Source organism: Schistocerca americana, chromosome 3 (genome assembly GCF_021461395.2).
Source record: "Schistocerca americana isolate TAMUIC-IGC-003095 chromosome 3, iqSchAmer2.1, whole genome shotgun sequence".
Taxonomy (NCBI): domain Eukaryota; kingdom Metazoa; phylum Arthropoda; class Insecta; order Orthoptera; family Acrididae; genus Schistocerca; species Schistocerca americana.
In genome coordinates, this window is record NC_060121.1 from 364,669,214 (window position 1) to 364,684,578 (window position 15,365).

General features: G+C 40.9%; 1 protein-coding gene across 4 annotated transcripts in view; it reads right to left on the reverse strand.

Annotated features, from left to right (window-relative positions):
• Window positions 1-15,365, reverse strand: part of LOC124605536 (GATOR complex protein WDR24) — a 139,397-nt gene that overhangs the window by 33,596 nt on the left and 90,436 nt on the right. For all 4 annotated transcript variants that reach the window (XM_047137288.1, XM_047137289.1, XM_047137287.1 and 1 more), the window contains one exon: window positions 3,691-3,905. In XM_047137288.1, the coding sequence (XP_046993244.1) occupies window positions 3,691-3,905 (215 nt within the window). The remainder of the gene's footprint in view (window positions 1-3,690; window positions 3,906-15,365) is intronic.

Sequence of the window (15,365 nt, forward strand, 5' to 3'; positions counted from 1 at the left end):
AGAAGCTCTTGTATTACAGATGCATTTTCTATAGGTCCCACACTGTTCTATGACACGTAAACACTCCTGAACCTGGCTCATAATTTCCTTGTGTATGGGTCCATCTACAAGTACAGATCAATAGACAGTGAAGTCTGGTTTATAATGAAGAGTACGTGAAACTTCAATTGCTTTCTCTCTCATGATAAACTCTTATCTATAGCTTAGTAAGTTTTCAGAAACCAATCATGTCCAAGGCATAAGGTTCCATTATTAGAGCATGGCTAAAATAAAACTGATCTAAAAAGTTTTTTTGGTATTTCATGACTATGTAATCTAAACAACAAAAGGTGAAGTAGTATTGGGACATTTTGACAGATGAGATCTGCCTTAGAATGAAATTTTCACTCTGCAGTGGAGTGTGCGCTGATTTGAAACTTCCTGGAAGATCAAAACTGTGTGCCGGACCGAGACTCGAACTCAGGACCTTTGCCTTTCGCGGGCAAGTGCTCTACCAACTGAGCTACCCCGGCCCCACTCTCGCCCTGTCCTCACAATTTTACTTCTGCCAGTACCTCATCTCCTACCTTCCAAACCTCACAGAATGTCTCCTGCAAAACTTGCAGGAGTAGCACTACTGGAAGAAAGTTCACTTTCTGTGAAGTTTGGAAGTAGGAGACGAGGTAATGGCAGAAGTAAAATTGTGAGGATGGGGCGTGAGTCATGCTTGGGTAACTCAGTTGGTAGAGCACTTGCCTGCGAGAGGCAAAGGACCCGAGTTCGAGTCTCGGTCCGCACACAGTTTTAATCTGCCATGAAGTTTCAAATCACCGCACACTCCGCTACAGAGTGAAAATTTCATTCTCGAAACATCCCCTAGACTGAGGTTAAGCCATGTCTCTGCAATATCCTTTCTTCCAGTAGTGCTAGTCCCGCAAGTTTTGCAGGAGAACTTCTATGAAGTTTGGAAGGTAGAAGACGAGGTATTGGCGGAAGTAAAATTGTGAGGATGGGGCGTGAGTCGTACTTGGGTAGCTCAGTTGGTAGAGCACTTGCCTGTGAAAGGCAAAGCTCCCAAATTCAAGTCTCGGTCCGGCACATAGTTTTAATCTACCAGGAAGTTTCAAGATCTGCCTTAGTTTACCCAGTTATGTGACTTCACAGAATACTATGCACCATGAAATCCAGTTTTATTTTTGTCTCATGTAGCTTACAGCATATTGCTTAACAGCAATCTAACTATTTTCTTGGTATACGAGGGTCGTCTGCAAGTAAGTTCCATTTCTATTTCTATCTGCGGCAGCGCTATGATCGCAGTTCCGAGCAGGCACAGTAGTTACTCTGACTCAAGGAGAAGACATGTATGCCATTTTCAGATTGCTGCTGCCGATGTGTGCTTTGTAGTGCTTCTTTATAATGTCAACCGTAATTGAAAATGCTGCCGCGTGTGAAATCAGATCTGTGATTCGTTTTCTAAATGCAAAGAAAGTTAAACCAAAGGAAATTTATCGGCAAACCTGTGAGGTTTATGGACAAAATGCTAGTAGTGATTCAATGGTTAGAAGATGAGTTAGACTGTTCAATGAAGGACGTGATCAAGTGCACAATGAAGAACAAAGTGGATGCCCGTCTGTGGTTACTAATGAACTGGTTCACAAAACTGAAGGGAAGATTAAGCACAACCATAAGTTTACACTTAGTGCCCTTGCTATGGAAGTTTCGCAAATCTCACGATCACTAATTCATGAAATTGTTACTGAAAAACTAAAATTTTGAAATATCTGTTCACGTTGGGTACCCAAAATTCTTACTGAACAACACAAAAAACAACGGATGGGCAGTGCACTTCAGTTTTTGACACGTTACAATGAAGAAAGCAATGGTTTTATTTCTCGGATAGTCACGGGGGATGAAACTTGGGTATCGTACGACTCCCCTGAAACAAAACGGCAATTAATGGAATGGGGGCACACTTTATCTCCAACGAAGGTTAAGCCCAAGCAAATCTTGACACCTCGAAAAGCCATGTGCACCATTTTTTGGGACAGAAAAGGAATTTTGATGATTGATTTCTTACCATGAGGCCAAACAATCAATGCACATGGTTACTGCGAGACCATTAAGAAATTGCACCGTGAAATACAGAACAAGCGCCAAGGATTTCTGTCAAAAGGTGTTGTTTTTTTCCACAATAATGCCAGACCTCACACAGCAAATGTGACCAAACAACTCTTATGGCAGAATGAGATTTTCACTCTGCAGCGGAGTGTGCGCTGATATGAAACTTCCTGGCAGATTAAAACTGTGTGCCCGACCGAGACTCGAACTCGGGACCTTTGCCTTTCGCGGGCAAGTGCTCTACCATCTGAGCTACTGAAGCATGACTCACGCCCGGTACTCACAGCTTTACTTCTGCCAGTATCTCGTCTCCTACCTTCCAAACTTTACAGAAGCTCTCCTGCGAACCTTGCAGAACTAGCACTCCTGAAAGAAAGGATATTGCGGAGACATGGCTTAGCCACAGCCTGGGGGAGGTTTCCAGAATGAGATTTTCACTCTGCAGCGGAGTGTGCGCTGATATGAAACTTCCTGGCAGATTAAAACTGTGTGCCCGACCGAGACTCGAACTCGGGCCCTTTGCCTTTCGCAGGCAAGTGCTCTACCATCTGAGCTACCGAAGCATGACTCACGCCCGGTACTCACAGCTTTACTTCTGCCAGTATCTCGTCTCCTACCTTCCAAACTTTACAGAAGCTCTCCTTTCTTTCTGGAGTGCTAGTTCTGCAAGGTTTGCAGGAGAGCTTCTGTAAAGTTTGGAAGGTAGGAGACAAGATACTGGCAGAAGTAAAGCTGTGAGTACCGGGCGTGAGTCGTGCTTCGGTAGCTCAGGAGGTAGAGCACTTGCCCGCGAAAGGCAAAGGTCCCGAGTTCGAGACTCGGTCGGGCACACAGTTTTAATCTGCCAGGAAGTTTCATATCAGCGCACACTCCACTGCAGAGTGAAAATCTCATTCTGGAAACCTTCCCCAGGCTGTGGCTAAGCCATGTCTCCGCAATATCCTTTCTTTCAGGAGTGCTAGTTCTGCAAGGTTCGCAGGAGAGCTTCTGTAAAGTTTGGAAGGTAGGAGACGAGATACTGGCAGAAGTAAAGCTGTGAGTACCGGGCGTGAGTCGTGCTTCGGTAGCTCAGTTGGTAGAGCACTTGCCCGCGAAAGGCAAAGGTCCCGAGTTCGAGTCTCGGTCGGGCACACAGTTTTAATCTGCCAGGAAGTTTCAACTCTTATGGCAATTTCACTGGGATGTGTTTGATCATCCTCCGTACAGCCCAGACCTCGCTCCTAGTGACTTTCATCTCTTCTTACACCTAAAATCTGTCCTTGGTGGTCAACACTTCAATGATGGTGGTGATGAGCTGAAAGAACATGTTACCACATGGTTCAATACACAGGCGGCAACCTTCTATGAAGAAGGCATACAAAAACTTGTGCCGCGCTGTGACAAGTGCCTACAAAATTTTGGAAGCTATCTAGAAAAGTGGTTTAACAGTTATAGATTTTTGTCCAATAAATATTTTTTCTGTATCTGTACACGTTTGTTTTATATAATCAAATGGACCTTACTTTGTGAACATACTTCGTATTACAAAATTGTAGGTGATGATCTTAATAAAATATACAACTTTGCATAGTTTAGAAGAAAAATGTTCCATACCTAAATTTTCTGTTGGAGAGTGATTAGGAAATTGTTCTGGTGGAGGTGAGCGATCTTGAATTTCATGCCGGACCTGGAATGCTTCATTTGGTAGTGTCCAATCTTGCTGCCCAACCATGGTGTTGCTAGTCAACTGTTCAAAATCTAATAATGCCAGCTCACCCTCACCAAAGAAAAAGTCTCCTTGAGATGGTGTGAGAGCCGAGAAAGCAGCCCTGTAAATCAATGACAACAGAAAAAATATTTCTCACAACTGCTAGAGCTCTTTCTCAAAAGATAGACTTTTGATACAACATATACTTATTATTTTACACTGATTTTTCTAATTAGGATATAAAGAATGCCACCACAAAGTACAGGCTAATTTTGTTTGTGTGATAGGGAGACATAAGGAATACTGAGAGGAGAGTTTTCAATTAATTTTTAGATATGTTCCATTAGTACTTTCGTAACCCGGTTGTTTGAAGTAGCAGTTTCATGGTAACAATACCGTTCACACACTGGCCTGGGTATACATAAACAAACTGGAAACGAAAAGTAATCATCCTATGTAAACATATCTTTTGGTAGTGTTTTGCCTTTGGCAATACGTCTGAAGCTTGAAAATGGTGCGGAGTGGTGCTTTAAACCTCTAATGTGTTGTGACCAAGGCAATGAATGTATCAGGCTGCTCACATCTGATATACGAAACTAGTCAAATAAATCAATTAATATCCTACCTAATTCCAATCACTTGAAATGCTTTGTTACTCCAGCAATCCATGATAAACTGCTACTAGCAGGATAGCAAGTTCTCTCATATTATCTACATAGAATTTGACAGGCACTGCATCAGGTCTAGTCATTTTTCCTCTGTTGAATGATTTTAGCTCATTTTCTACTCTGCAAGGACTTGTCTCAGTATCAGTCACTTTGGGGTCTGCACAATGACTGAAAGCACTAACCTGCTTAACAAAACAACTGCAGATGACAGAATTCACTATTTTGACCGTCACTGTGCCATATTCTGTTTTGGTGTAAATGATCAGTAAGTGACTGGACACACATATGACTTGAGTCTGTATACTGACATTACATAAAAGAAAACTACTTGGGAGTTTTGTCAGAGCCATAAATAGATTTTTACTTTCAAATTCATTGTATGCTTCTCAATTTCCTACACTTTATTATTTGGTTTCAATCTTTTTTATTTGTCAAAAGGCTTTCAATTCATTTTCTCAGCTCTTGTAGCAACTTTTTATCATGGCTGTTGAAAATCAGCGGCTCTTTCTATCCCTCATGTCCTTCATCGGCGCACACATGTTAAAACATTGGTACAAATCTACTGAATGTTTGTTCTATTTATTGGCCTTTAGCTTGTGTTGTACAGCCACCTTATTTATACAGCTAACTACAAGGTTGGTTGATTTCAAACAATGGAAAAATCCAGGATGGTATGTAAGAATATTATGAAAAGGAATGTTGCTACTCACCATATAATGGAGACGCTGAGTCGCCGATAGGCACAACAAAAAGACTTCACAAATAAACTATCAGCCAGCAAGGCCTTCGTAGCTTCAGTTGCCAGAGACTGCAGTCATGTGTGTGTGAGTTGGGTTTGTATGAGCGTGTGCATTTGTCTGTTTCCTATTTTAACAAAATCTTTGCTGGCCAAAAGTATATTTGTGGCAGTCTTTTTGTTGTAATTATCTGTGACTCAGCATCTTCGCTGTAGGTTGATTGATTTGTTGCATATCATTAATATTATTGATGTTTGATACATGAACTGCATTTTGTGATGTTAAATGTGAACAGATGTAGCAACAGTATAACGCAAGGTGTTTCAAAAGATTTGATCTTCTTTACAAGAACAGTAAAGGGGCTCCATGATGTGCAATCTGCGCAAAACAGGAAGAGAAAATTAGGGTTTAAGTTTCCATAGACAGTGAGGTTTTTAGAGACAGTTTGCAAGTTCAGACTGGACAAGAATAGGAAGCGAAGTAGCCACTGTCCTATACAAAGAAATCATCAATCTTGAGCCGGCCAGTGTGGCCAAGCGGTTCTAGGCGCTACAGTCTGGAACTGCACGACTGCTACGGTCGCAGGTTCGAATCCTGCCTCAGGCATGGATGTGTGTGATTTCCTTAGGTTAGTTAGGTTTAAGTAGTTCTAAGGGACTGATGACCTCAGAAGTTAAGTCCCATAGTGCTCAGAACCATTTGAGCCATCAATCTTGCTTTAGGGAAACCACTGAAAAATCTGGGTGGCTAAACAGATATTTGTACTCTGCCCTCTCTAAACACAAGCCCAATACTTTAACTACTGTATGTAACCCAAAAAGATTCCTTTACTGATACATTAATCCCAACTTTCTATCTTCATCCAGCAGCTTACAAACACACAGCATTCCAAAACATGATCCATTGTCTCCTTTCCATCCCCATGTCCAATGAAGTCTATGAATTAAAATCTGACATTGTTGGTAACATTTTCAATTAAAAAGGCGAAAAAATACACCAGATCCTTGTTGTAACAAAAGAACAATTTCTCTGAGTCATCAGTCTTCTGACTGGTTTGACACAGCCTGTCATGATTCCTCTCCTATGCCAACCTTTTCATGTCAGAGTAGAACTTGCACCCTATGTCCTCAATTATTTGCCGCATGTATTCCAATCTCTGTTTTCCTCTTAAGGTTTTACCCTCTACAGCTCCCTCTAGTACCATGTACCTTATCTCCTGATGGCTTCACAGATACCCTATTAACCTGTCCCTTCTTCTTGTCAGTGTTTTCCACATGTTCCTTTCCTCGCCAATTCTACGGAGAACCTCCTCATTCCTTACCTTATCAGTCCACCTAATTTTCAACATTCTTCTGTAGCACCAATCTGAAAGGCTTCGATTCTTTTCTGTTCTGGTTTTCCCACAGTCCATGTCCCATTATCATACAATGCTGTGCTCAAAATATTGTCTCAGAATTTTCTTCCTTAAACAAAGACCTACGTTTGATACTAGTAGACTTTTCTTGGTCAGGAATGCCTCTGCTACCAGTTATAGTCTGCTTTTCACGTCCTCCTTGCTCCATTCGACATGGGTTATCTTGCTGCCTAAGTCGGACACTTCCTTAACTTCCTCTACTTCGTGATCGCCAGTTGTAATGTGAAGTTTCTCATTGTTCTCATTTCTACTACTTCTCATTGCCTTGGTCTTTCTTTGATTTACTCACAATCCAATTCTGTACTCATTAGACTGTTCATCCCACTCAATACATCTTACAATTCTTCTTCATTTTCACTGTGGATAGTAATGTCATGAGTGAATCTTATCACTGATATCCTTTCACCCTGAATTTTAATTCCACTTCTATTGTTTCCCTGATTGCTTCTTTGATGTACAGTTTGAACAGTACTGGTGAATGACTGCATCCCTGCCTTACACCCTTTTTAATCTGAGCGCTTTGTTCTTTGTCTTCCAGTCTTATTTTCCTTCTTGGTTCTTGTACATATCGTATGTTACCTGCATTTCCTACAACTTACTCCTATTTTTCTCAGATTTTTGAACACCTTGCACCATTATACATTGTCAAAAGCTTTTTCCAAGTTGACAAATCCTATGAACGTGTCATGATTTTTCTTCAGTCTTGCTTCTACTATCAACAGCAATGTCAGAACTGCCTCTCTGGTGTCTTTACCTTTCCTAAAGCCAAACTGATCATCAACTAACATATCCTCAGTTTTCTTTTCCATTCTTGTGTACATTATAATTGTCAGAAACTTGGATGCATGGGCTGTTAAGCTGATTGCTTGATAATTCTCGCACTTGTCAGCTCTTGCAATCTTTGGAACTGTGTGGATGATATTTTTTCCAAACATCAGATGGAACATCACCAGTCTCGTACATTCTACACACCAATGTGAATAGTTGTTTTGTTGCCATTTCCCCCCAGTGATTTTACATATTCTGATGGAATCCTTTCTGCTTTATTTGATCTTGAGTCTACCAAAGTTCTTTAAAATTTTGATTCTAATTCCAGATCTCCTATCTCTTCCATGTTGACTCCTGTTTCTTCTTCTATCACATAATCAGACAAGTCTTCCACTTTGTAGAGGCCTTCCATATACTCCATCCAACTATCCGCTAGCTCCTCTGAATTTAACAGTGGAATTCCCATTGAACTCTTAATGTTACCACCCTTGCTTTTAATTTCACTGAAGGTTGTTTTAACTTTCCTATATGCTGAATCCATCCCTCCAACGAGCATTTCTTTATCAATGTCTTCATATTTTTCATGCACCCATTTTGCATTAGCTCTCCTGCACTTCCTATTTATTTCATTCCTTAGTGACTTGTATTTTTGAATTTCTCTGAACATTTTTGTACTTCCTTCTTTGGTCAATCAGTTGTAGTATTTCATTTATTATCCAAGGTTTCTTTGCGGTTGCCTTCCTTGTACCTAAGGTTTCTTTGCTGTTGCCTTCTTTATACCTATGATTTTGTTGCCAAGTTTTGTGTTTGCCCTCTTTAGAGATGTCCATTCCTCTTCAACTGTAGTGCCTACTGAGCTACACATCATCACAGTGACTATAGTCTCAGAGAATGGCTCTGAACACTATGGGACTTAACATCTATGGTCATCAGTCCCCTAGAACTTAGAACTACTTAAACCTAACTAACCTAAGGACATCACACAACACCCAGCCATCACGAGGCAGAGAAAATCCCTGACCCCGCCGGGAATCGAACCCGGGAACCCGGACGTGGAAAGCGAGAACGCTACTGCATGACCACGAGCTGCGGGCTATAGTCTCAGAGAATTTCGTTTCTTAGTACTGTTGTATCCAACTTCTTTGGGTACTGATTCTTCTTGACTAGTCTCTTCAACTTCAGCCTACTCATCATCATTACTAAATTGTGATCTGTGTCTATATCTGCTCCTGGGTAAGCCTTACAATCCAATATCTGATTTTGGAATCTCACCTGACCATAATGTAAAGTAACTGAAATCTTTCTGTATCTTCTGGCCATTTCCAAGTATACCTCCTTCGCCTGTGATTCTTGAACACAGCATTCACTATTACTAACTGATATTTACTGCAGAACTCAATTAGTCTTTCACCTCTCTCATTTCTACTACCAAGTCCATACTGTCCAGTAACTCTTTCTTCAACTCCCTCCCCTAAAATCGCATTCCAATCCTCCATGACTATTATATTTTCATCTCTACTTACGGACTGAATTAGCTGTTCAACATCCTCATATACTTTCTTTATTTCTTCATCATCTGCATGCGATGTCGGCCTATATACCAGAACTATTGCTATCAGTATTGATTTGCTGCTGATTCTGACGAGAATAACTCTATCAATGAACCGTTCACAGTAACTCTCTCTCTGTTCTACCTTCCTATTCATAATGAATCCTATTCCTGTAATACAATTTTCTGCAGCTGCTGATATTACTCTGTACTCCTCTGACTGTAAATCCTTGTCTTCCTTCTATTCCACTTCACTGACCTGCACTATATCTAGACTGAGTCCTAGCATTTTCCTACCAAGTTCAAATTTCTGACATTCCATGCCCCAACTTGTAGGACATTATCCTTTTGTTGGTTATTCAATCTTTTTCTCGTGGTCACCTCCCCCTTGGCAGTCTCCTCCTGGAGATCCAGACGGGGGACTATTACGGACTCTTTTGCCAACGGACCATGGTACACAAAACATGTCAGAACACTGTTGCAGTAGCAACGAAAAAAGCATGCCAAATTCAGAAGAACGCAAAATTCCCAAGACTGGCTAAGTTTCACGGAAGCTCAAAATTTAATGCCGACATCAATGCGAGATGCTGTTAATAGTTTCCACAATGAAATATTGTCTCAAAATATGGTAGAAAACCCAAAGAGTTCTGGTCGTATGTAAACTACACCAGTGGCAAAAAACAGTCAATACCATCACTGCGCGATAGCGATGGAAATGTTACCGATGAGGGTGCCACTAAAGTGGAATTACTAAATACAGTTTTCCATAATTCCTTCACGAAAGAAGATGAAGTAAATACTCCAGAATTCGAAACCAGGGACATAAAAGTAGGTATCTTAAATGTTGCAAAACAACTCAAATCACCTAAGAAAGGCAAGTCTTCTGGTCCAGATGGTATACCAGCCAGGTTCCTTTCAGAGTATGCACACACAATAACACCTTTCTTAGCAATCACATACATCCACTCACTTGACGAAAGGTCTGTTCCTAAAGACTGGGAAGTAGCACAGGTCACACCAATATTAAAGGAAGGAAATAGGAGTAATCCATTGAATTACAGACTCACAGACCCATATCACTGAGCTCAATTTGCAGTAGGATTTTGGAGCATATACTGTACTCGAACATTATGAATCACCTTGAAGAAAATGACTTACTGATACATAACCAACACAGATTCAGAAAATATCATTCTTGTGCAACACAGCTAGCTCTTTATTCCCATGAAGTAATGAGTTCCGTCGACAAGGGATCTCAGATCAATTCCATATTCCTAGATTTCCAGAAGGCTTTTGTGACCATTCCTCACAAGTGACTATTAATCAAATTGCATGCATATGGAGTATTGTCTCAGTTGTGTGACTGGATTCGTGATTTCCTCTCAGAGAGGTCACAGTTAGTAGTGATAGATGGTAAATCATTGAGTAGAACAGAAGTGATATCTGGCATTCCGCAAGGTAGTGTCATAGGCCCTCTGCTGTTCCTGATTTATATAAATGATCTAGGTGATAATCTGAGCAGCTCCCTTAGATTGTTTGCAGATGACACTGTAATTTACTGTCTAGTAAAATCATCAGACAATCAATTCCAATTACAAAATGATCTAGAGATAATTTCGGTATGGTGCAAAAAGTGGCAATTAGCACTAAACAAAGATAAGTGCGAGGTCATCCACATGGGTACTAAAAGAAATCCGATAAATTTAGGGTATACGATAAATCGCACAAATCTAAGGGCTGTCAATTCGACTAAATACCTAGGAATTACAATTACGAGCAACTTACATTGGAAAGACTACAGAGATAATATTGTGGGGAAGGCGAAACAAAGACTGCGCTTTGTTGGCAGAACACTTAGAAGATGTGACAAACACACTAAAGAGACAGCCTACATTACACTTGTCCGTCCTCTGCTGGAATGTTGCTGCATTGTATGGGATCCTTACCAGGTAGGATTGATGGAGGACATCGAAAAAGTGCAAAGAAGGGTAGCTGCTTTTGTGTTAAAGAGCAATAGGGGTGAGAGTGTCACTGGTATGATACGCGAGTTGGGGTGGCAGTCACTGAAACAAAGGCAGCTTTCTTTGCGGCGAGACCTATTTAGGAAATTTCAATCACTAACTTTCTCTTCTGAATGCAAAAATATTTTGTTAACACCCACCTACATAGGGAGAAATGATCATCATAATAAAATAAGAGAAATCAGAGCTTGAACAGAAAGATTTAGGTGTTCCTTTTTCCCATGTGCCATTCGGGAGTGGAATGGTAGAGAAAAGGTACGAAAATGGTTTGATGAACCCTCTGCCAGGCACTTAAGTGCAAATTTTAGAGTAACCACGTATATGTAGACGTAGATGTTTCACCTGTGGATACACATTGCATCTTTAATGCAGTGATTTCGATTACCTTCTGCACCCTCAAGTCATTGATCATTGCTGATTCTTCTGCCTTGGGGGCAGTTTCCCAGCCCAAGGGGAAGACAGTACCCTGAACGTCATTGATCATTGCTGATTCTTCTGCCTTTATGTCTGTTGCTCCACCATCTTTGACAAGACTATGGGGCGAATGAGGGTGGAATTCTTACATCGGAAGTCTTTGGCCCCCATTGCTGATGATTTTTATTCAAAATTTAAGTAGTGGGCAACCCAGGACTGAGGACGTTCTGATTATGAATCGAAGTGCTATCTCTGCACCACAGGTGCAGTTTCCATTTAATAGGTAAAAGTTTATAACAAGGCAAGTAATATTTTGAAGTCATAGGATTTCTCCATGTTTTATTTTTTATATCCCACAAACATTAGATAGATTTTTTTCAATTCAAAGAATAAACAACTTACCACCGTGAAAAGTGTGGTTAATAAGCTAATAGTGTCAATAGATCATATGCAAATAAAGTTTTATGAATTAAAGAAAAAATGTTGCTTAGTTTATCTATAGGTTTTGTTTTTATGTCTTATTGTCTGTTACTATTCTTGTTACAAGTCTGCTACAATAGCTCTAAAATAGTGCAGACTGTACACTTTAATGTGCACCTTCTCTGACTGATGAATGTTGGTTGACTTCGTGCCACTCCAGAATGTTTACACTCTTTGACAACCTTAGCTACATAACACTACTGTGTGCTGTAGCAATAAGTAGCCATTATGGATCTAGTAACTATTCATGTGTGGTGTCATGCGTACAGACTGTTAATAATATTTACCAAAATGAGTGAAGAAACTGTAACTGGACCTTTTAGTGACTTAGAATCAACTTTCATGTTACTTCTACAATATAACAATCTTTTAAATGTTTGTTTCTTTTTTAAGCTATAAGGTGGCTACTATGGAAGAAGGAGGCAGGGATTGTCTCAGCAGCCTTCCAACATCCTCTGCTGAGAGACCACGTTAAAATGGGTGATCCGTATTTGTGTCTGAAATCCTTACTTAGGTTTTTGTTTCACGTTACATATCCTGGCATTGCAATTCTTTTGACTAGGTGGCCAGCAGCTTCATCACATGATACTTCACCCACGTGAAGAGGACAAGTACATCTTCTCTCATCGATATCAGCACTTCAGTCATCCCATAAGTAATAGGATTTTCCACCACATTGATGTCTAAGTTTTTCACAATTGTTAGAGCAGATGGTGAATCACTGACAATAGCTGGTGGTGCTGTTATCATTTATGAATATAAATATGGTCATGATGCCTACCTGTGTTGATAATTTGAATATATCAGTCCTCTTAAAACTAGTAACGCAGAAAACACTTTCAACAGTCAGCAGTTTTAGGGCCATTAGTGTAGATATTGATTATTTTGAGATGCTGTCTTGAAAAACCATGCCTAAGTATTATTTAATAAGAGAGCATCATACGGAAAAGGAGTATCGGATATTATCTTTAACCTGAAAGAATTTTAGCAGGTATCATACTCCAAAATGGTTTAATCAAGGTAGCCTCAAAATTTTCCTGGAATTGCTGTGAATACTTAAGTACATGTGTACTAATGAAAGAAAGAAGAATCCCAGTTAAGTATTTTAATGTCAAATTTGAACCACTGTGTTAGAGACAGTTTGATTCAGTTTCAGTTGTTATCAAAAGAGCTTAGGTCAGTTGCAGGTTCACACGATTCATTGAACAGTACATTAAGCGCAGTGGAGAATACTGCTCCTGCGAAGTCACTCTGTGCTTCTTATTGACACTTGTTAATTTTGTAAAGGCAGCTGTCCGTGCCAGATCTATAACAATCATTTCCGTAATCCATGACTATGTAAAGTATTACAACCGTGTGGATCCGCACCGAGATCCCATCATAGCGCTCACTACGTTGATAGGTGCAGCACATTTCTGAGTAACATAATCTTATATGCAACTTCCAGGTTAATTTTACATTGATGAGGAATTCATGATATTTTCACCCATCTTCAGAGTAAAGTTGTATAAGGCCCAATGCAGTTACCTCAGATAGAGGTCTAGAGAACGTTGGTGCAGGTGACTCTGCTGTGGATGCTTCCAAACCTTTTTTTGTAAGTCATTGATTGCAAAACAATGCAGTAACTAATTGTATCTTGCTACCTTCTAGTGCTATATTTTCCGTGTAGAAACATACACTGCTGGCCACCGTAAATGCAACACCAAGAAAGACAAGAGGTAGCACAACAAAATTTATTTTGTAGATAACATGTTGACCAAGTATCAAATGATTACGTTTACAGACGTCTGTGACATGTGGTTCCTGCCAGAATCAGTAGCCAGAGTAGCCGCCATTGTTGGAGATCACCGCTGCCACACGTCTCGGCATTGAGTCAAAGAGACGTTGGATGTGTTCCTGGGGTACAGCAGCCTAAGCAGCTTCCACACGTTGCCAAAGATCATCTGGTGTGGCAGCTGGGGATGTAATCTGGGTCACTCGTTGAGCAACCATGGACCACATGTTTTCTATCAGCGAAAGGTCCGGAGAGCGAGCCGGCCCGGGAAGCACTTCAATCTGGTTATTGACGAAGAACCTTTGGACAATGCGTGCCACGTGTGGTCGCGCATTATCCTGTTGAAATACGGCTTTGGCCGAGCCCTCAAGGTAAGGAAGGACAACTGGCTCCAGCACCTCAGATATGTAGCGCCGGCTATTTAAAGTACCGGCAATGCATACTAGAGGCGTGCGAGAGTAATATCCAATACCGCCCCATACCATAATACCCAGTGCAAGACCAGTGTGGCGGTGCATAATGCAGCTGTCCAGCATCCTCTCTCCCGGTGTCTCCACACTCGAATCCGACCATCGTGGTGCTGCAGACAGAAGCGTGCCTCGTCAGTAAAGACAACGTCATTCCATTCTGCCGTCCACATCCGTCTGTCATCACACCATTGGCGACGGAGATGTCTGTGGTTCTGCGTCAATGGTAGACGAAGCAATGGACGTCTTGCGGACAGACCACTCTGCTGTAAACGGCGTCAAATGGTACGCGCAGACACTGGATGATGCGTTACAGACGCAATGTGCTGTGCTATGGTTCGGGATGTCACTGAGCGATCCGTCACTGCCATAAGCACAATTTGCCGATCAGCACATGCAGTGGTGCACTGAGGTGAATGCGATCCACCACGTCGGTCCGTCGTACCCTCCTGCATCCAACGGTCACATATCCGCATTACAGTTGTTTGGTTTCGTCCAACACGACTAGCGATTTCTCTGTATGATAATCCACAATCTCGGTAAGCCACTATCCTTCCTCTGTCGAACTCGGATACTTGATCAAACGATGTTCGCTGTTGTCTACGAGGCATAACTGATCATCTTGTGAAACAACCACAAGGTAAACACACGTGCCAAACCTACACTCGTCGAAATCGCCAAGCCTTAAATGGCGCTATGAGGTGGCGCCACAGGCGCACGTGATGTGCGTCTGCGCTGATATTCTAATCAGTTGCATATCTCATCGTTGCAAACCCATGGTGTAAATTTCACTTGATTTGGATGCTTCCTTCAGGGTGTTGCGTTTACGGTGGCCAACAGTGTACAATGTCTACATACTGCAGATCAATGGATGGCCTAATTTTATCCTCTGATACTCTGCCTATGTATACATATTTAATATTAACTGCTCTGATAATCTGTCATATGTTCATGGCTGCCCATGGTAAGGATAAATATTGTCCTACCTTTCTTAACCTTCCTTTCAACACCTGCAGACATTGATGCTATACCAATCTTTCACCAATGATTCCCTCATTTACTTTAGCTGAATGAGAAATTTCAGTTGTTTAATGATATTTAGATTATATTCAGTGTTAATAATACAAATTTATACAATTCCAATGTAGTTTTAATGCTAATTTCTAGTAAAATGTTGACAACTTTACTACATTTCTGATAAGATTATCCACAGCCCATTGCTCTACCAAGAGAGAGCATACACTATCTGGTCAAAACCTATTAGTGGACATTAATATGGTATGTGTCAA